At 43.3% G+C, this 21,570-nt stretch overlaps 1 protein-coding gene across 1 annotated transcript in view; it reads left to right on the plus strand.

Moving 5' to 3' along the window:
- myo15b (myosin XVB) overlaps positions 1 to 21,570 on the plus strand; it is a 96,763-nt gene that overhangs the window by 6,780 nt on the left and 68,413 nt on the right. The window contains exons 9-21 of the mRNA XM_028476945.1: positions 1,028 to 1,121; positions 1,187 to 1,290; positions 1,380 to 1,443; positions 11,703 to 11,816; positions 11,898 to 12,059; positions 12,125 to 12,238; positions 12,326 to 12,384; positions 17,045 to 17,168; positions 17,239 to 17,334; positions 17,428 to 17,559; positions 20,150 to 20,275; positions 20,339 to 20,416; positions 20,541 to 20,689. Coding sequence (XP_028332746.1) covers positions 1,028 to 1,121; positions 1,187 to 1,290; positions 1,380 to 1,443; positions 11,703 to 11,816; positions 11,898 to 12,059; positions 12,125 to 12,238; positions 12,326 to 12,384; positions 17,045 to 17,168; positions 17,239 to 17,334; positions 17,428 to 17,559; positions 20,150 to 20,275; positions 20,339 to 20,416; positions 20,541 to 20,689 — 1,416 coding nt within the window. The remainder of the gene's footprint in view (positions 1 to 1,027; positions 1,122 to 1,186; positions 1,291 to 1,379; positions 1,444 to 11,702; positions 11,817 to 11,897; positions 12,060 to 12,124; positions 12,239 to 12,325; positions 12,385 to 17,044; positions 17,169 to 17,238; positions 17,335 to 17,427; positions 17,560 to 20,149; positions 20,276 to 20,338; positions 20,417 to 20,540; positions 20,690 to 21,570) is intronic.

Raw genomic sequence — 21,570 nt, forward strand, 5'->3', positions numbered from 1 at the left:
CGTTTCTTTTAAGGATGAGAAAAATCCTCACAGGAAAATTGACAGAGTTTAAACCCATTTTGGTTTTATGAAAGTATTAAAGGACAAACAGTTTATTTGTCTGCTAAAGAAGTGGTCGAGGTCCTGAAAAGTAAAAGAATATAATGGTTTATGAAAGCTTTTGAGACCATTGAAAAGCCAGCAACCCCCAAAATAAAGGTTCCAAAGACCAGGGACCCCCACTGGACCTGTCATGTGGAGACAGGGTCATCTATAAGGGGGAATGTAAATCCTTGTTTTACTCAGAAATGAAAGTGACCAAAAATGGTGGAAAAGGTGGTGAAATGGGATTTTAAAAACCACAGAAATTAGTTCAAAGTTGCAAATTAGAGAGGCCAAAAAAGTAGTAAAAAAAAAGAGTTAAAAGTGTCAATATTGGCTTAAAAGTGGCAGAAATGGAGGGAGAAGTGGTTCGGATAATGTCATTTGAAAAGTAGGAACAATTAGTTAAAACTTAAATAATGGGCATGACAAATCATAAATGTGGTTAAATTGGCAAAAATAATATGAAATATGTGAAAAGAGGTGAACAGTGATGTATGGATGGATGATATGATGGATCAACATACAGTATGTGATATTAGGTGGTGGAAACATCTTGAAAATGGAAATGTGATCAAGAAGTGACAGAAATGGTAATAATGTAACCAAAATACATTAAAGGAGGAAAAATATGGCAAGAAAAAGTGATGAAAATAGGTTAAATATGGCAAGTTTGGTGTAGTGCAGAAAAAGGTTAAAAAAAAGCAAAAAGGGCTCAAATTGTTCAAAAAATATTCTTAGTTTCTAAAGCATGTGGCAACCCCCTCCCTTTGTCTCTCGGCCCCAAATGGGAAATGGAAAATCACAGTTACATCATAGCAAACTTTATCGATCTTTGATAGATTCTTTTTGTTTTCCCTGAATGTCAGTGGATAATGAACTGCTCTGGAGATTGGAATAATCTTCCTTTTCCAGTAAATGTAACACTACTTTTCTCTGTGTGCAGTGGACAGAGTGGTTCAGGAAAAACTGAGGCTACCAAGCTGATAGTCCACTACTTGACCTCTATGTATCAGGGAAGAAATGATAACCTGCGACAGGTAAGATGTGAAAATCCCCACCTGCTTTCATCAAATTTACCACCATTTCTTTATTTTCCAACTAGCCCATGGAGATTTTTCCAATCCTGGAGAGTTTTGGGAATGCAAAAACTATTCTAAACAACAACTCTAGTCGCTTTGGCAAGTACCTGCACATTCATATTCTCCAGTAAGCCCATCATTACCACTCTTTGGTGCTCGCCGAGAAAAACGTCTTTGATGCTTCCTTAAATGTCTGTTCTTTTTGTTGCTGGACAGTGGAGTCGTTGTTGGAACGTCATTGTCCAAATACCTCCTTGAAAAATCCAGGGTGGTCTTTCAGGTAAGAAAACTGTGTGAAGTGTTATTTATTCTTAACCCTAGAACACTGACACCATCATTAACACCAGGTGATTTTTACTCAATATATTATACCCAATAAAAATAATTATCATCAAAATATGACAATACATGACTTTTATTTTTACCTATGCCATGCCTAACAAAAAGAAAAAAAATCTATTATGGGTGGACTCTAAAAATATTAACCAAAATTACTGAAAGATTAGGAATGTAAGAACAAAAAAATCTTAGAAAAATAAAAGACACTTAGTCTTTGGTCCACCCATTTCTGGGGCATTTTGAGACAGGGTGAAGATGCGGGCCTTTGGTAGCTTGTCCAGCACGTCATCTATAGCTGGCATGAGGTAATGAGACCTTTTCAGGGCTCGATTAAGGGGCTTGGGGGTCAATGCAAAGCCTCAATTTGTCTGGCTTTTTCACTATGACCGGATTGCTTATCCAGTCTGTAGGCTTGCTTGTGAATCCAAACCTGATCCGTGTGAAGGCCGCTACTGTGAAGCATCACGCCGCCATGGACCTACAAGACCAGCCTGGCACATCCAAGCTCCCGGAGCCTCCCCACCACCTAACCCTGAATATATTGATAATGAATCTGATTTATCCATCATAGCAAGTTTGCTCCTTCCACTGATGCTCAGGTCATGGGTTGGGTTCGGTTCCCATGTTTTTCCTGCTCTCCCAACACATGTACAATAGATTCACTCTATTTCCTGGGAAGTGAAAACATTTGTGTGCGGCAATGGAAAACTTTTAGATGTACAATGAATTTCTCCCAGTATTAAAGATGAAATGAAAAAACTTCACAATTAGTAGTTACCACGACCAGAAAGGGGAGCCAGGGTTGGGGTCAACTATAATTGTAATCGCATAATTGATCATTAATTACATTTATGTTGCAATTAAAAACATCTGTTGCTGTTGTAATCATAATTGAATTGTAATTGAGTTCAGATAATTGAATTTTGTAATTGTAATGACCATGGAAATTCTATGAAAACTACAATTTAATTAAACGCAAACCTGTGGAACCATGTTAAAGTTCTATGGCTTACACACGTGTAGTTACCAATCATAAGAATTTGTTTCATATCGATTTCCCACCACATTTCAGTTCTCTTGATCATCAACTTCTCGATACAATCAATCTGACAGTCCCTACCCATACAAAAGGACACACATTGGACCTCATTATAACTCGCTCTAGCCTGACACCTGGAAATGTCATACCATCCATTCCGCCAACCTCAGCACCAACATTCTCTCATTTCATCCTCCCCACACACAGACAGGTTGAGATTCTCATACACAACATGAGACCCTCAACTTGCTCACTGGACCCCCTTCCCACTGTCCTGATCAAAACAAATCACTTCCTTAAGCCCTCTCATCACCACTATCATAAACTCTTCTCTGCAATCTGGCCACCTTCCAACTTCTCTGAAAACTGCACTTGTCAACCCTCGGCTGAAGAAACCCTCCGTTGATCCTGATAATGTCACGGGACGGAACTGAGGCTCAAGCGCAGACAGCACAACAGGAGGCACAGATACAATTAACTGATTTATTTCACAAAACTGAATACAACAGAAAACCTACCAGCGCCCTAAGTGGGGTGGTGGAGAAATTAAGGAAGTGCTGAGCAAACTGAGGGAGACCTAATACTAAGATTAACTAAAAACGATCAGGAAACTACTGACGAAAAAACAGAACTCGAGGTCTAAAGGCATAAACTCAGAATGGCTAAACTAACAAAGGAAACCTCTGAACCCCAAATGGGCAGGAACACAGAGACGCTCGAGCTGCAGCCAACGCGGCCGAAACGAAGGAGCCTGGCACAGGAGTGGGGAAGAACCGGCTGAAGGGTGGAGTGAGCTGAGGGATTCCAGCGGTGATGATGGTTCCAGGTGGGAAGGAGGCAGGAGAGATCCCATCGGCTGAGAGGGTCAGAGTGTGCAATGTTTACAGTTTGGCGTCGGTTTGTGGTCTGCCGGTGTCTTAAGTAGTGGTGTGACTACTTGCAGGTGGGGAGACCACTCCCCGCCGCAGCTGGAAGCAATCCTGATGATTAGAGTTGAGTAGTCCGGACAGTGAGGCATGGAGACCACCAGATGGTGCCAACGGACCAATTCAGGAGATGCCAGAGGTAGAGGGCATGACAGTACCCCCCCTCCTACGTGCGCCTCCAGGCGCACGACCAAAACGTTCAGGACGCCGCCGCTTGAGGTCCCTGATCAGGTCAGGGCAAAGGATCCGACTGCGGGGGACCCAGCTCCTCTCCTCAGGCCCGTTACCCTCCCAGTCCACGAGAAACTGGAGGCCGCGACCCCTGCGGCGGACATCCAGCAAGCGCCGAACCGAGTAGGCGGGCGAGTCATCCACCATCCTGGGAGGAGGGGGGGGGGGACAGGAGGAGCCAGGGGGGAGTCCCTGGCGGGCCTGACCTGCGAGACATGGAAAGTGGGGTGAATCTTCAAAGTTCGGGGAAGGGTGAGACGTACCGCTGTCGGACTGATGATCCTCTCCACGGGGAAGGGACCGATGAACCGGGGTGCTAGCTTTTTAGATTCAACCTTCAGAGGGAGGTCCTTGGCCCTCAGCCAGACTCGTTGGCCCACAGAGTAGGTTGGTGCCGGGCAGCGACGGCGGTTGGCCTGCCGCTCCATCCTCTCAGTTGATTGTATAAGTCTGGCCCTGGCCCTGTCCCAGACCCTTTTGATCTGGCTGACGAAGGCTTGTACAGAGGGAACGGAGAGTTCTTGTTCTTGGGAGGGGAACAACGGAGGTTGATAGCCGAGGGAGCACTGAAAAGGAGACATCCCCAGAGAAGAGTTTATCTGTGAATTGTGTGCATACTCCACCCAGGCCAGATGCTCACCCCAGGCAGTGGGGTTGGAGGAAACCAGACACCGGAGGTACGTCTCTAGGGACTGATTGGCCCGCTCTGCTTGGCCATTAGACTGAGGGTGAAAGCCAGAGGTGAGACTGAGGGTGGCCCCTAGGGCCGTGCAGAAGGCCTTTCAGACTCCGGAGATGAACTGTGGACCCCGGTCCGAGACAATGTCTGCTGGTATCCCGTGCAACCGGAAGACGTGGTCAACTAGGAGGGATGCCGTCTCCCTGGCTGAGGGGAGTTTGGGAAGGGCGACGAAGTGTGCTGCTTTGGAAAAACGATCAACAATGGTGAGGATGGCTGTGTTACCTCCAGAGGGGGGTAGTCCCGTGACGAAATCCACTGCGATGTGTGACCAAGGCCGAGTGGGCACCGGGAGTGGTTGAAGGAGACCCGAGCTGGGCCTGTAAGGGGTCTTGCCCCGGGAGCAGGTGGGGCAAGCGGCGACAAAGTCCCGAGTGTCCCTTTCGAGAGAGGGCCACCAAAACTTCTGCCGAAGGATGGCTGTGGTCCGGAAGCCCCTAGGATGGCAGGCGAAGCAAGAGGTATGAGCCCACTGGAGCACCTGGGTACGCACAGACTCAGGAACATAGAGAACATTAGGCGGGCAGTTACCTGGGATTGGCTGTTGGGACTGCGCTTGACGAACCTGATCCTCCACTTGCCAGGTTAGAGAGGCGACAAGACGAGCAGGGGGAAGGATAGATTCAGGGTCACCAGAGGGTTCGTCGCAGGAGAACTGACGAGACAGGGCATCCGGCTTGATGTTACGGGACCCAGGGCGATACGTGAGGGAAAACTGGAAGCGACCAAAAAACAGCGCCCAGCGGGCCTGCCGAGAGTTCAATCTCCTGGCTGAACGAATATACTCCAAGTTCTTATGGTCGGTCCAGACAATGAATGGGTGCTCTGCCCCCTCGAGCCAGTGACGCCACTCCTCTAGAGCGAGCTTGACCGCCAACAGCTCCCGGTTCCCCACATTGTAGTTCCGTTCTGCTGGGGTCAGGCGGCGAGAGAAGAAGGCACAGGGATGCAGCTTTTGGTCAGATGGGGTCCTCTGGGAGAGTACAGCCCCAACCCCGGAGTCGGAGGCATCCACCTCGACCACAAACTGAAGGTGGGGATCTGGCTGAACAAGGATAGGCGCAGAGGTAAAGCGAACCTTGAGGGACTGAAATGCTTGCTCGGCCTTGGGGGTCCACTGGAAGGGAATTGAGGTGGAGGTCAGGGCTGTGAGAGGGGCTGCCACCCTACTATAGTCACAGATGAAGCGGCGGTAAAAGTTAGCGAAGCCCAAAAAACGCTGTAACTGTTTCCGGGTCTCTGGCTGGGGCCACTCGGAGACAGCTGATAGCTTGGCCGGGTCCATCATAACACGTCCTGGGGAGATGACAAAGCCCAAAAATGATACAGTAGTAATGTGAAACTCACACTTCTCCGCTTTAGCAAAAAGGCGGTTCTTCCACAGGCGCTCCAAAACCAGGCGGACATGGCGGACGTGTTCCTCCTGGTCTCTGGAATAAATCAGGATATTGTCTAGGTAGACAAACACAAAGCGGTTGATCATATCCCGGAGCACATCGTTAACCAGGTTCTGGAAGACGGCGGGGGCATTCGTGAAGCCAAAGGGCATTACTAAGTACTCAAAGTGTCCCAGGGGGGTATTAAAACCCGTCTTCCACTCATCTCCCTCTCCTATTCTCACTAAATGATAAGCATTTCTCAGGTCTAGTTTGGAGAACACTTTGGCCCCGTGGAGGAGGGTGAAGGCAGAGTTTATCAGAGGTAGAGGGTACTTGTTCTTCACGGTTATATTATTTAGGCCCCGAAAGTCAATACAGGGTCGCAGGGACCCGTCCTTCTTATTTACAAAAAAGAATCCCGCACCTACCAGAGAAGTGGAGGGCCGAATGATACCTGCTACCAGAGAGTCCCTTATGTAAGTTTCCATGGCGGCCTGCTCGGGTTTAGAGAGGTTGTACAGACGGCCAGAGGGCAAAGTGGCTCCAGGCAGGAGCTCGATGGCACAGTCGTAGGGCCGGTGAGGAGGCAAGGATAGGGCATCCTCCTTACTGAAGCCTGGAACTAGGTCATGGTAAACCTCAGGAATGCCGGACAGGTCCGGAGGCCGAGGATCTGGCTTGGGATTTACTGGAGCAGGGGATGGGGCTGAACGGAGACAGTTAGCATGACACCCAGTACTCCAGGACTTAACCTGGCTGCCGCACCAGTCAATAGAGGGGTTATGTTTAATCAGCCAGGGGTGCCCCAGCACCAACTGTGGGCGAGAATGTTCCAACAAGTGAAAGGTTAGTGTTTCATGATGGTTACCTGCTAACCGGAGGGTGACAGGAACTGTTCTCCGGCGGATCGTGGCCAGGGAGAGGCCGTTGAGAGCACGGGCCTCCACGGGAGAATCCAGTGGCACCGACGGGATGTAGAGCTGCCTGGCGAGGTCCGAGTCAAGGAAGTTCTCCTCGGCCCCAGAATCCACCAGCACGGTCACAGAAAGTGAGTGGTTCTGATAGCTGTAGCGGGTAGCTGTAGCAGATGAGGGGAGGTGGAAGCAGTCTGGCTCACTCGTAGACTCCCCGTCACGAGTGAGCCCTCTCTTTTGCTGGTCTCTTGGGGCAGGAAGCAATGAAGTGCCCAGAACCCCCACAGTAGAAACAGGTGTTAGTAGCCCGCCTCTGCTCCCTCTCTTGCTAAGTAAGCGGTGCCCCACTGATCCTACCAACCTCCATGGCCTCGGGGGCAGCCTCAGGGAACGGTGCGGGCGTAGCAGACTGGAGAGTGGGACTCAGTCGGCGGGGGGGTGCTGAGTCCCTCCAGTGTGAGCGCTCTCTGCGTCTCTCCCTCAAGCGATTGTCAAGCCGGATGGCGAGGGAGATTAGGGCCTCCAGGCTGCCCACCTCCTCCTTGGTGGCGAGTTTATCTTTCAGAGCCTCAGACAGTCCCCTATAGAATGACCTCCGGAGGGCCGGATCGTTGAACCCACTGGTAGCTGCAAGGGCCTGGAATTCCACGGAGTACTCTGCAACACTGCGGGCCCCCTGCCTCAGGGCCATGAGGCGATCTCCAGCGTCTCGTCCCTGAACTGGGTGATCGAAGACGCGTCTCATGTCCGCAGAGAAGCGGGAGTAGGAGGTGCAGACCTCCCCCTGTTTCTCCCACACAGCTGTTCCCCAGTCCCGTGCAGGCCCCCGTAGAAGCCCAATTAGATATGCAATTTTAGCCCTATCGGACGCGTAGGATGTCGGTTGTAACTCAAAGACGAGTGAAACCTGAGTCAGGAAGGCCTGGCAAGAGCCGAGATCCCCAGCATAGCGCTCAGGAACCGGAACCGTGGGTTCACGGGCTACTGTGGCCAGAGCCGAGGGAGAGCCTACAACCGTTGTTTCGGGGGCATTAGTGGGGGTAGGCTGACAACCTGACGCAGCTAGGGAAGATGCTAACACGGACTGCTGACCAGTAAGGTGAGACATTTGGCTGATTAGAGCATTAACGCTAGACACAAGAGTCTTGAGTAGCTCCTCATGCCGGCCTAGAATTGCGTCATGGCTATCTACAGCATGAGGAGCGGCTGAGCCCTCATCTGTCGTGCGGTCTGCTGAGCTCATTATGGCCAAACTGTACTGTCACGGGACGGAACTGAGGCTCAAGTGGAGACAACACAACAGGAGGCACAGATACAATTAACTGATTTATTTCACAAAACTGAATACAACAGAAAACCTACCAGCGCCCTAAGTGGGGTGGTGGAGAAATTAAGGAAGTGCTGAGCAAACTGAGGGAGACCTAATACTAAGATTAACTAAAAACGATCAGGAAACTACTGACGAAAAAACAGAACCCGAGGTCTAAAGGCATAAACTCAGAATGGCTAAACTAACAAAGGAAACCTCTGAACCCCAAATGGGCAGGAACACAGAGACGCTCGAGCTGCAGCCAACGCGGCCGAAACGAAGGAGCCTGGCACAGGAGTGGGGAAGAACCGGCTGAAGGGTGGAGTGAGCTGAGGGATTCCAGCGGTGATGATGGTTCCAGGTGGGAAGGAGGCAGGAGAGATCCCATCGGCTGAGAGGGTCAGAGTGTGCAATGTTTACAGTTTGGCGTTGGTTTGTGGTCTGCCGGTGTCTTAAGTAGTGGTGTGACTACTTGCAGGTGGGGAGACCACTCCCCGCCGCAGCTGGAAGCAATCCTGATGATTAGAGTTGAGTAGTCCGGACAGTGAGGCATGGAGACCACCAGATGGTGCCAACGGACCAATTCAGGAGATGCCAGAGGTAGAGGGCATGACAGATAATTGATCAAACTTTCACTCCTACATGCATACACAACCTTTTTATTTCACCACTCCTCTGGCTCTGCCCCTTCCTCCTTCCCAGCATATTGTGGCAGGAGGCGAGCCTTAAGGCAGCGCAATCCTGTGGTTGACCTACGAACTACTCATCCTAAGACCCTTCCATAACCACCTACACTCACACAGTCTTTACAAAAACTTTCAGTCAGGTTTTCATTCTGTCAATAGTACAGAGGCAGCCCTGGTCAGGGTCACAAACGATTTGCTCACTGTTATGTGCGGGGTTCCTCAGGGATCAGTCCTGGGCCCGATTTTTCTTATAACATACATGCTTCCACTTGGCCGTGTCATCAGCAGACATAACTTATTGTTTCATTGCTATGCTGATGACACACAGCTGTACATCAGAATTGCCTCCAACTCCTCGTGGCCCTCACGTGTTGCTGCTTGTTTTGAGGAGATAAAGGCATGGATGAGCACTAAATCCTCCAGCTCAACAGTAGAAAAAATTAAGGCACTACTTGTTGGCACCCCTCACCCAATCACCAACCCTGCTCTCCTTCGATGGTCATTGCTCTTTCCTCCTCCATAACCAACCTTGGCGTCAGGTTTCATCAACTCACCTTTGACGACCACATAAAAAGCCTCTCTAAGACCTTGTTATACCACCTCTGAAATCTCTCTAAGATCCGTTCACTCCTCACCCTCTCTGACACTGAAAAACTTGTCCATGCCTTTGTCTCCTCAAGACTGGATTATTACAATGGACTTTTTACTGGGATCACCTCCAAAAACATTCAAAGATTACAGTGCATTCAGAGCAGTGCCGTAAGAATCCTCATGTAAGTACGCAAGTATGATCATGTCATTGTATACTCCCTCCACTGGCTCTCAGTCCCTTTTTGTATTCAAAACAAAACTCTCCTTCTCACCCAAAAATGTATCAGCGGCCATTGTCCATCATACCTACAAGAACTCATCCCTCTCCAAAGCTCCACCCGCACCCTGAGATCATCCAGCGGCCGGCTCCTCAGGTCCCCTCCACTTAGCTCCAAACCATGGGGGATAGAGCCTTTTGTTCAGTTGCACCCCAGCTCTGAAATAGCCTCCCTGTGGAGCTCAGAGGAGTGCAGAGTCTGGACTCATTTAAAGTTGAACTAAAGACATATTTATTTAGGAAAGCTTTAAGTGTTAAATCTTGTGTAGTTTTATTGTGTTTTTAAATGTAGCACTTTGAGATTCCTTGGAATGAAAAGTGCATTTTAAATTATTAAATGTATTATTATCATTATTACTAGCACATTAAAAGTGCCCGTCGGAATTATGCATTCATGTTGGAGCTTCAGTAGAGTTGTCAATTATGGGCAAATGAGTATGTGTTTGAAGGTTGGATGTACAAAGAGGTGTACATACTCTGTACTCTGTCGTGTTATAAAGGGGTAAATTTGCGTGTGCAAAATTAAAAAAAAAAAGCATGTGCAATTTCCCTGGTTTAATTGTATAGGACATGTGCATGATACTGTAAATGTGTTTGTTGTGTGTTTTATTTTGTTTGGTGTATTTTTCTGTATTGTATGTCTTTTGGAGTCATTATGTGTATTTGTGTTTTTGTGCATTTTTCATGTTTTGTATAATTATTGTTTTCGTTGCCATTGTAGTGTGATTCTGGAGTCAGTTTGTGTATTTTTGTATCTTTTTTGGTGTTCATATTTTTATTCTGTTGTCGTTATGTGTACTTTTTGTATAAATATTGTTTTGGTTTTTTGTTTTATTTTACTCATTTAGTATGTCTTTATTATAAATAAATACCGTGTGTTTGTTCCCGTGAAATGTTTGAGACGCTGATAACCAAACTCCATAGCCATTGTAGCGCCAATCAACAAAACAACAAAACTGCACAAAACAAAATGTAAAGCTCCAAATTACATGAGTGAGTAAATAAAGTACAACCTACAATTCGGCTGTCTTTTTTTTAAAAACAAAAATCATTGTTTACCTTCAAACCGAGTGGTCAGAACTTCCATGCGCAGCACCACAGAGAATCCGCAGCTTTCCAGACGGAGTATTGAACGGGTTGAGTTCAATACCGACTATAGTGAAACAGCATGAATGAGCAATTACACGGACAGTTATATGCTGATGGATTCAAATGATCTATTCAGAGAGTTCTGTGTTTGAGACGCTAACGATAGCATGGCACAGGAGGAAGTGGAGTCCGTGACCTGTGATTTAAAGGAAGTTTGGATCACGGGAACAATTTTAAATAACTATGAAATATTAAATAACCATAACATATTAACTGAAATAACTTTTAGCAGTACAAAAACGTTTTTAACATTGACTTTTTTTAAACCCAAGCAAACTGCGACACAGTGACGTCATGAACCCATAACTGGAAGTAACGCGCTTAATACCGCGCTCATTACCGAGACTGCCATAATTTTAAAATGAACGTTAAGAACGTTTTGCAACTTGTGGTATTTGGAACCCGTTGACTAAGTTTCAGGTCGAACCTGCAAATATACCCCTATATATTTTTTATTATAAATACTGTGTGTGTGTGTGTGTGTGTGTCCGTGACAGAGATCTTAGCATTCCTCACTTTGATAATCATTCTAATGTATTGTAGCGATGTAAAAATGTAGTAAGTAGCCAAATACAGCGCACAGAAAAACAGAAGTAAACATCCAATGCGTGTTTGTATGAGTACTGAAGGGGGCGTGTTCATGGGCGAGTTAGACAAGCTTGGAATCCCCCCCCCATTTAAAGGCTCAGTAATTGTGATTAATTGATTTTGAAATTTAGTAATTGAGAACGTAATTGTAATTGACTTTCAGTGGAAACATAATAGTTGTAATTTTAATTGTGATTGGGAGAAATTCTGGTTCCCGTAATCATAATTTACAGTAATTAAACATGGATAACTGAAGACTTAATTGTAATTGACCCCAACACTGAGGAAAGCACAGGTAAACTTATTGGCATGTCTGTAGCGAGTGTGTGAATGAAGACACGGTGACATAGTCACAGCTGTTGTTCTGTGCAGGCGAACGAGGAGAGGAACTACCATGTGTTCTATGAGCTTCTGTCTGGGATGAACAGCTGGGACAAACAGGAGCTGTACCTACAGGGAGCAGAGACCTATTACTACCTGAACCAGGTGTGTCTTCCCTTCCTTTAATGCTTGTCCTACACCTTCACATCATGATGTCACATGTGTTTTCTATCTGCTACTGTGGAGGGAGGGGCCTGTGAACTGAAGGGGAAGCATGATAAGGAGGACTTTCAGGTGATGGTTCAGTGTTTTGAAAGCATTGGTCTCCATGCTGATCAGATCTCCACCATCTGGGCCATCCTCTCATCCATTCTTCAACTCGGCAACATCTGCTTCAGCTCCTATGAGGTGTGTGTTGATGTTGATAAACAAAGAAAGAAGGATCAGTTACTGACGTCATATGTTGGTGTCAGTGTGAGTCCTTCGAGGTGGCTCGTATCTTCAGTGAGGCCGAGGCCAGGAGGGTGGGCTCCCTGCTGCAGGTCTCCTCTGAGGCCCTTCAGACTGTCATCACTCACAGAGTCACAGTCAGTCAGTGTGTGTGTGTGTGTGTGTGTGTGTGTGTGTGTGTGTGTGTGTGTGTGTGTGTCATTGATCAGCTCTCCTGTTCACAGGAAACCACTTATGACAGAATCTACTGCCCCCTGTCGGTGGAAAGTGCCATGGAATCAAGGTTAGACTCGACCAGTGTTTCTCAAATTGTGGCGCGCGTCCCCTGGCGGGGAATAGAGATATGACAGGTGGGGCGCGACAAACAGGAGCAAATTTTCAATTTCATGCCAATCCTCTAAAATTCTTTCTTTAATTGACAATAAAGTCCATTAACGCTAAAAGAAACGCCTGCATAGAAATAAGGTAATAATGAGAAGCTAAAAATATAGCAGAAATCAAAAGAGCATTCAATCATTAGATTGCATTATATATGCGACCAGGAACAAAATGTATCATGGAACTAAAGTACAAAAATAATGATTGAGGTCAGCACAGGGCCGGCCCGTGGCATAGGCAGTATAGGCAAATGCTAGGGGCGCCGGCCATCATAGGGGGCGCATAATTAGAAGAAAAAAACAAAAAAGCGCTGATATTATTACCATACTAAACTAAGCTAATTTTAATGAAAAAAAAACACAAAAGTTTTATTCCCGTCCCCCAAATCGATCCAGGCAGCTCGGACCGGTTGTTTAACGTTTACTGTTGCTGCAAGTGGCGTCATAAACATCCAAACTAATGATCTGTGCCCAGGGAAGACAAAAATGGACAGAAGAGGAGGAAAAATGTGGAAAAGCCAGAGGTAAGCTCGCGTTTCAAGATCTTTGATAATTTATGAATCCATGATAGTCAAACAAGCTAGCGGAGCGACCATGCTAATGTTAGCAGCTAGTGCTAAACAGAAACACATAAAATAAAATACTAGCTTAACGAAAAACTTTGATTGCATGGTAACAGCTGTTTATTGATGTATTAGATTGTAGTTTAACGTCATTTTAGGAGAACTATGTATTATTTTACATGTAAGGAGTGACGTCACAGTTTGAGTTTTATACAGGGGGCCTTATTTATTTAATCAATATATATATATAGATATATACTGTACATACATGACTTGACATGATCTATAGATAGGTGAACATATTAGACGCATAAATTATTAAGTAGAACGTTAATATTTCTAATTTACCAGAGACCTTTTTACTTTTAATAAAACTGTATTCTATATGTAAACTTGTGTTTTATTAGTATTCTGTGTCAATCTACTTAATAAATAATAAATAACTTTCATCTACTTTTATCTTCTTTGTGCTAAATCTTAAATTTGTACAGCTTTTTTTTCCCTATTTATAAATATCTAAATATTTATCAATTTCTAATGACATCATGCATATCTAATGACTTGGTATGGTTGATAAACTAGCTCGTGGGTTCATATTCTGTTTTTTCCCTTCAGAGTCACCGAGGAAATGTGACGATGTCATCGATGACTTCACTGGCAGGAAAACCAGGAGAATAAACTAGTAAGACTGGACTGAAGGATGAATGAATGGGGATTTTTTAGCTTGTGTTGGTTAAAGCTGTTTAATAAATCACCACCAGAAAATGACACTATTTTTACTAAATAGTTTCTTTGTACAATACCTCTGAGAACTGTAATTGTTTAAGTTGATATGTGTTCATTACTGCAATTTCAGTATTGTTATGTTAAATCTGGAAGTTTTGCATCTTTTCACAAAATGTGAATGTCAATAGTGAAACATTTTAGTCATAAGTAGTTAAATTAAAAAGAACACTTTATGAGCCAACCCACAACTATATTTTGAACGTGTTACTAAGATATTTACCTTGGCTTTTATTTACTTGTTTGTATTCTTTTATATGTGTATGTGAAACCCTTTCATCAAAATTAAATAAAATGTCAAAAAAGTACTTTAGCTCATGTTTTCTCCTTATGTAAAGCATCTTTATGGGTAAGGTGAAGAAATTATTCTGATAATAACAATAATGTAAAGAGGCTAGGGTCGACATACGAAGTGGAATGAAATAAACAAACTTTTCATTGCAGACATTAAAAATAAATTTCCTTTTTTGTTTTCTTACAAGGTTTTTTCACACATTGTAAACAATGTTTTGTTATTTCCTGTATTTTTGCATTGTTTTTATGCAGATGATTTGTTTAATTTAGTTTTTGAGTTTTAATTTATTTATGAAATATGTTACTCAGATTATGAAACATGATGTTACTTGTTCTCCGTTGGTTCATTTCATAAATGTGCTTTCTTAAGCTTATTGGCACCGATTTTTACCGGCATTTTTACATTTGTTTTTTACGCAGGTGATTAGCTTAATCTAGTTTTTGATTTGTTATTAAATATGATGTTACTTGTTCCCTGTTAGTTCAATACATTTGAAAATGTGTTATTTTTCAGGTGCGGCTTGAAAGTTCACCTTTCAAAGTGTGGAAGCATTAAATATGAAAACAATCCAAAAACATGACTGTGAGGTTGATTGGAGTCTCTAATGCCTGTAGGAGTGAATGTGAGTGTGAATGGTTGTCTGTCTGTGTGGTGTTCTGTCCAGGGTGTACCCCCGCCTAGCGCCCAGTGTTAGCTGGAGATAGGCACCAGCAGACCCCCACAACCCTGAAAAAAAAACAGGAACAAGCAGCTCTGAAAATGGAGTGATGGACATTTACCAATTTATTCATTTTTCATACTTTTAAAATGTTTTGAAACATGCAGACTGGGGGTCGACTTTACCAATATTTATATACATGTAAACTTTTTAAAAATATCTGCGAGGCTTCTTAATGCAGACTTTTCATTCAATAATCACTTGTTTTTTATTGTGTATTGTAATGTTATTGTTTATTTTTATTTATTTATATATTTTAACAAGAAAAACCTTCATAAGCAAATATTAATATTATCTAGCTGTAGGTGAGACCCCACAATAATGATATTTGCTGAAAATGAATATATTTCTTTACTCTTCTGACAACAGTGAATGCTTTTCTGTACATATACATAAAAATATAGATTTTTTTTCTTTCAAACATTAAATGAAAAGAAGGATGTTACCATTTACAACCAGATACAAAAAACACAATACAACAAATGTGAAACTATGACAGATTGATTAAATCAATTCTATCTGAAATAAAAGCTATGGCATTCTAAAGAAAGTCCAAATAAGGTTTTAATAAGTTACAATGTTGGTATTTCTGGGGGCGCTCTGGGGGGCTGGGTCGGTGCGCCTGGGGGCTGGCGGCGCGGCCTGCAGCGTACCCTCATTGCCCAGGGCGGCCGGGGGTGTGGTCATTGTCCTCGGGCGTGCTGCTCCCAGTGCTGCCTTCTGGCCTGGGGTCCGGTCCCTGCTGGCTCTGGGCCCACTAGCGGGTGCCCGCAGGCTGCCCGTTCGTCGCGGGTCTGGCCGTCTGCTGGGCGTGGGCCTTGGCCCCTCTGCTGGGATCTCGGGCGGGGGGCTCTCTTGGCCCTCCCCTCGGGGGATTGGGTGCGCGGGTGGGGTTGGGGGTGGTGGAGTGGATGTCTGTGGGGGGCCTTGGGGTTGGGGGCGGCGGCGGAGTGCGCTGGCTCCTCGGCTTCTAGGTGCTTTCTCGGGTGTGTATGTGGGGGGCGGTGGCTGCCTCTCGGCTTGGTGTCTTGGGGGCGTCTGGGGGGCTGCTCGGCCGGGGGGGGCTCGCTGGCCCCTGCTCTTTCTGCTATTCTGGCTGCGTCCTCGAGTCCGGGGCAGCGCTTGGGTTTACAGTGGCAGTTTCTTGCACATACACCGGTCTACGATGCACTAGCATGTCTTAGACACGTTGACCCCAAATACCTGTTTCAGGTATTACCACTCACTCCTTCCCTCTGCCCACAGCCACCACCATTATAGTTAAGCCTCATGCCTACAACTTCACATCTCACTCTCACTTTACAGTAATCAACTCTTCCCCACCCTTCCATTTCTCTACCTTGAATCGCTCCTCCCTGCTCTCTTCCCCCTCCACCTCCCCCCCACCCACTCACCTAGGTGTAACACTGCCCTCTCTTTTTATACCCTACCTTTAATAAAGTGTTCCTTACCCTTCCTTAGGGAGGGCTGGTGATGATCACAATTATGCAAAAAAATAATGCAATTTATTTAACTGCAATAACAAAAAAAAAAAAAAAAAAAAAAAAAAAAAAATGCATTGCTGTCTAAAAAGATTGCACTTCTTGTAGTGTTGACCTTTGACAGCATGTGCAGACAAAATAAAAAAAATAAAAAAAAATGTTGGTATTTCTGCTACTGGTCTCACCTTATCTAAATTAAAAATAGAATTCCAAGGAAACTTACAAAATTACAGCCATTTTTCATTCTAAAAAGAAAGATCAATATGTATCATTTCCAAGGCAGGGCATCAGGAGCACACAAACCTTTTCTTACAGTAAAAAATATAAAAATTGAATCAATGGTTTAACTATCAAACAGCACACATAATGTACAAACTAAAACACAATCAATTGGAAGGAAATGTTCAGGAAAAAAGAAGGGAATTATAACTCCAGGGGGATTTTTCACTTCAAAACTAAAACATTTAATGTGGAACAAACTGTTACACATGAATACTGTGTGAAACTCAAACAGTGTCCAAATATTCAACAACACAGAAAAAGGCACAAATATTTTATTTTTTAGTTTTTTAAACAATGTATAGACTTCAATCTTTGACTGTCACATGATTGCTTTAATATTTATTTGTTATTTTCAAATCCACATTTTGGTCTAAAAAAAACTAAATTTTCATGCAATTCTGTAAATAAATATCAAAAACATCTGCAGCTGTGCTCTGTTTCCAGAGATGCTATTGCCAAAGCGTTGTACTCTGTGCTGTTTGATTGGCTGTTGGAGCAGATCAATGATTGGCTCAGTCCCACAGAGATGGACAGCTCTGTGGGAGTTGTTGACATCTATGGATTCGAGGTGGGTTTGCAGTCTGTTCTCGTCATACAGCTTTCACATGGTTCATCCAGCTGTCTTTGCTCTACTGCAGGATCTGACGATGAACAGCTTTGAGCAGCTGTGCATTAACTTTGCCAATGAGCAGCTGCAGCATTTCGTGAACAAAGCAGTGATATCTCAAGAGCAGGTCACTCCATTCTTCACCCTCTTGGAACCCTTTAGTAATTGAATCCACATCCAGCTGAGTGCTTTGTGTGGTCTGACAGTGTGTGTCCTGCAGGAGGAGTACACAGCAGAACACATTCAGTGGTATCCCATGCCTCTCAAGAACTTCCACTCCTGCATAGAGCTGATCTCTGCGAGGCCTCATGGGATCCTCCGCATCCTGGACGACCAGACCTGCCTCCCACAGGTATAACCTGGAAACACAGTGGCCCTCATTTTTCAACCTTGCGTGAAAACGGATGCAAATCTGAGTGCAAATGTGGTCGTACGACAGTGATTTATGAAACGTTCATATCGGACCAATCCCAGCGTACAAATGATTGAGTGTAGATAAATCCGGCAGCTGAATTTGATCATCATTAACGCGTTACGCCCTCCTGTATCAGAGGCCCCACCCACTGAGGTCAAACAAAAAAAGAAGCTTTTCTAAGATAAAAATTAGCGTCCTTACATTGTAGGGGGAGTAAAACAAAGATGTGCTTTTTGAACGTGTGAAAACTGGAATTTAAGAAGTGCATTTAAACGCTGTGTAGTTACCAAAGGTAACATGACGTCTGCCCCCCTGTGTGCGCTGAGAACAACTTGACAATAGAGATCAGCATCAGTCTGCATGCTTGAAGCAATAAATCATACATTAAAATAATATATGAATCAAAACAAGCCTTAAAAAGGACAAAATGTTGTCCCTTATGTGTTTATTATGCCTTTAACCAATTTCACCTATAATTAATCACATTAGTTATTAAATACAAATTGCACAGTGCACATTTGTAATAATTTACATTTAAAAGCATGAATGAGGTTCTTTTTCCTCCTAAGCGGAGTTGTACAGTATTCCTTGAAAGGAAAACCAAAAAAGTGATATCAGTAATAACATGGGCTTTTAAAAAATTCATTTAATTTAGTTTATTTAGTTTTTAAAATCAATTTAGATCTGTTCTGAAAGTGTGTCTGCTTATACCTAAATGACAGCTGAGGTTTGTTTAATACTCTCAGTCAGATTTTGCTGCTGCAGCACAAATCCACACACTCAGATTATTGTACACGACGTGCGATCTGATCATAGCATACGCTCATGTCACAACTGATAAATACCAAAGCTTGGGTGAATTTGGTGGAACGCACGTCACACGCTCAGATCTGAACGTACAAACGGTTGATAAATGAGGTCCAATGTGTGTTCCAAACTGTTCTTCTGACAATTCCTGTGAGTCAATAAGATTTATAGGCTTTCAAAGAATGTATGTAATGAATTTACTGTGAATGATTTTTGTATGTAAAGGTTATAAATGAAGGTGTCCGCATACAACTTTTCCACTTCTGATTCGATACTGATATTATAGCCCTGCACATTGGCCGATACCAATACAATATCAGCGGGAATCATATATACTTTTATAACTTATGTTCTAGTGAAGAATGTCAGAAAATATTTGATCAAATGATATTAGTCTAACAGAAAACAATAGTCAGCAACAGTAAGTATGTGAAAAACTGACCCATTCATTAAACCAATGGGTTACAGACATTTTAGCCTTAAATAAAATAATATTCTACTGTCGAATAAATAAATAAATTAGAAGAACCTGAGAAATAACCCTAATAAAGACAAAGAAAACAATACATTTAGATATTAGATGCGGGTCAGTTTAATCCATTAATTTTTGCTGATATCGGACCGATATCCGATATCAATATTAGATCAGGACACTCTTAGTGATACGATGACCAGTAACGATAAAGGTTTTTGTTTACACTTCCAAACCATAGCACACACAGCGGATGTTTGCTTCTTGGTTTTTAATTGTGACTTTGCATCACTGTTGAAAAGTATACAGGGTTAGCATCAAGGTGTCTGAACCAGTTACTGAAGGATCCCAATCCAGCACGATTCAGACATACCTGATTGTAGTGTGTGGCCATGCTTTCTGAAGACATACATGATAAAATCTTTATTAGATTCATGGAAGAAAATGATGCAGGATTGTGTTCATGTATTAGATCAAGCTCAGCTAACACGCTCCCGTCACGGTAACATGGTAAAACTCAAGGTTACCATGACTACCTGTAAACATTGAGCTGTTGACTGAAAAATGACATCATCAACAAGAATTTCCACAGTGTGGATGGAAAAATGAATGGGAGATGTATATATATATATATATATATATATATATATATAATTTTAATTTTGGTAGCCAGAATATTACCAACATTTAATCACCTGTTCCGTGTCCCATTTATCAATTTTACTGAAAATTTCATTTAAATCCATTCATAACTTTTCAAGTTATCTTGCTAACAGACAAAATGGATAAAACATAACTTTACCACTTTACGAATGCTTCGCGCCGCTTCTGCGCTTTGTGGTGATAAAAATAAGAACATTGATACTGTTTATATATATATGTCCATCTTTGCCGTTTAGTGCACTTTCTGATAGCTTCTCATTAGAGGAAAGGCATGGAGCACTATTTCACACAGGGCCATTTTCATTCTAATTTAAATAATATAAAAATGTTTAAAATGCATTTTTGTACATATATATGTTGATTAATTGGTCGTAGCTAAAATCCGCCCAATTAATTGGGCTCCACTACAAATAAGGAAATAGGAAATAAAGTTTGCGACAGTCTTTATTAAAGAAAAACATTCATGACGCTAATACCTGAACAACACAAAATGTCTTTGTTCAAGTGATCCTATCACTTAGTAATCTAAATTAAACACTGGAGTTGACCTAATAGCTGACCTTTGACAATATAATTGATTTTCAGGCCACCGACCACACCTTTCTCCAGAAGTGCCACTATCACCATGGAAACAGCCCCTATTATGCCAAACCAAAGAACCCATTGCCAGTCTTCACCATTTATCACTATGCAGGAGCCGTCACCTACCAGGTATCAGCATCACACACTAACACTAAACATCCAATCTAGATTCATATCTCCCCTTCTTTTCAGGTCCATAACTTCCTGAATAAGAATCACGATCAGTTTAGGACGGAGGTGGTGGAACTTTTTGCTCGGAGTCGTATAACGGTGAGCTCACCTAAATAAACAATCCTTCTTTAGTTATACAGTAATAGCCTCCCAGTTCCTTCCTCATAGACCTATGGGTTAACCATAACACAAACCAAATCATCTTCCCTCTTTTCTGTGCTAGATGGTGTCAGAGTTGTTCCGGAAGGTTCAGGACAATTATATCCAACAGAAGGAGCTGGGCTGGAGAGGGAAAGGCCTTCGCCAGCAGCCGTCAACGACCGCCGCCCACTTCCTGCAGTCCCTGACTGAACTCACCGGCCGGCTGGAGAGGTGACGGCTCAGACTGTTTAGAGCAAACAGCCCTGATAAACCCAACAAACCTCACCTCATTCCATCTCTTAACAATGTGGAGAGCTGTTGGAGCATCAATTTAATATAAGTAATATCAACCTTAAGCTCAAATTTGGAGTACATGTTCTCATTTTGGGTTTACAGTGCATGAGTTCACTTTACTAGTAGTACTACTAGTCCACTCAAACTCTTACTAGTAGTACCAGTAGGCTATTTTTAGTCTACTAGTCATACTAGTAAAGGGAAAAAGATTCCCTAGTAGACATAATGCAAATGAAAAAGGAGGGATTAAAACCAAATCCAGCTCCCTGATTGGTTGTTATATCATCAAAAGCCAATGGGAAGACTGAATTTGCTTTTCCTTGCCCTTTTATTAAGCACTAGTAAAGTGTACTCACTAAGTTTCTCAAACCTTTCAGCCCACGACCCCCAAAATAATGGTGTTTTTTAATTATTCGTGCCATAGTATACAGTTATCTTAAAGATGTAAATCCTTGTTTTAATCAAAAATAAAATGTGTTCAAAGTGATGGAAAATGGTGGAAAAGGTGGTGAAATATGGGCTGAGATTTGTGTCACTAGTAGAAACCGAATTTGAATGATTGGTATTAAAATACTTGGTATTAAAGGCAACTTTAAATTTAATTTACTGTTTTGAAACTGAATTAGTAACTTGGAATTGTAGTTTTTTCTTGTTGAAAAAAAATAATCTTAGTACATTGCGAAAATTCCATATGTATCTGCTTCTCAAATTCACTATATATATATATATATATACAGTATATATATATGTATATATATAAATCATATCATCCATAGGCCTATCAGGAGGAGATCAGGGTTAAATATAGCAACAAAAGG

The sequence above is a fragment of the Gouania willdenowi genome, chromosome 19 (genome assembly GCF_900634775.1).
Source record: "Gouania willdenowi chromosome 19, fGouWil2.1, whole genome shotgun sequence".
Classification (NCBI taxonomy): domain Eukaryota; kingdom Metazoa; phylum Chordata; class Actinopteri; order Blenniiformes; family Gobiesocidae; genus Gouania; species Gouania willdenowi.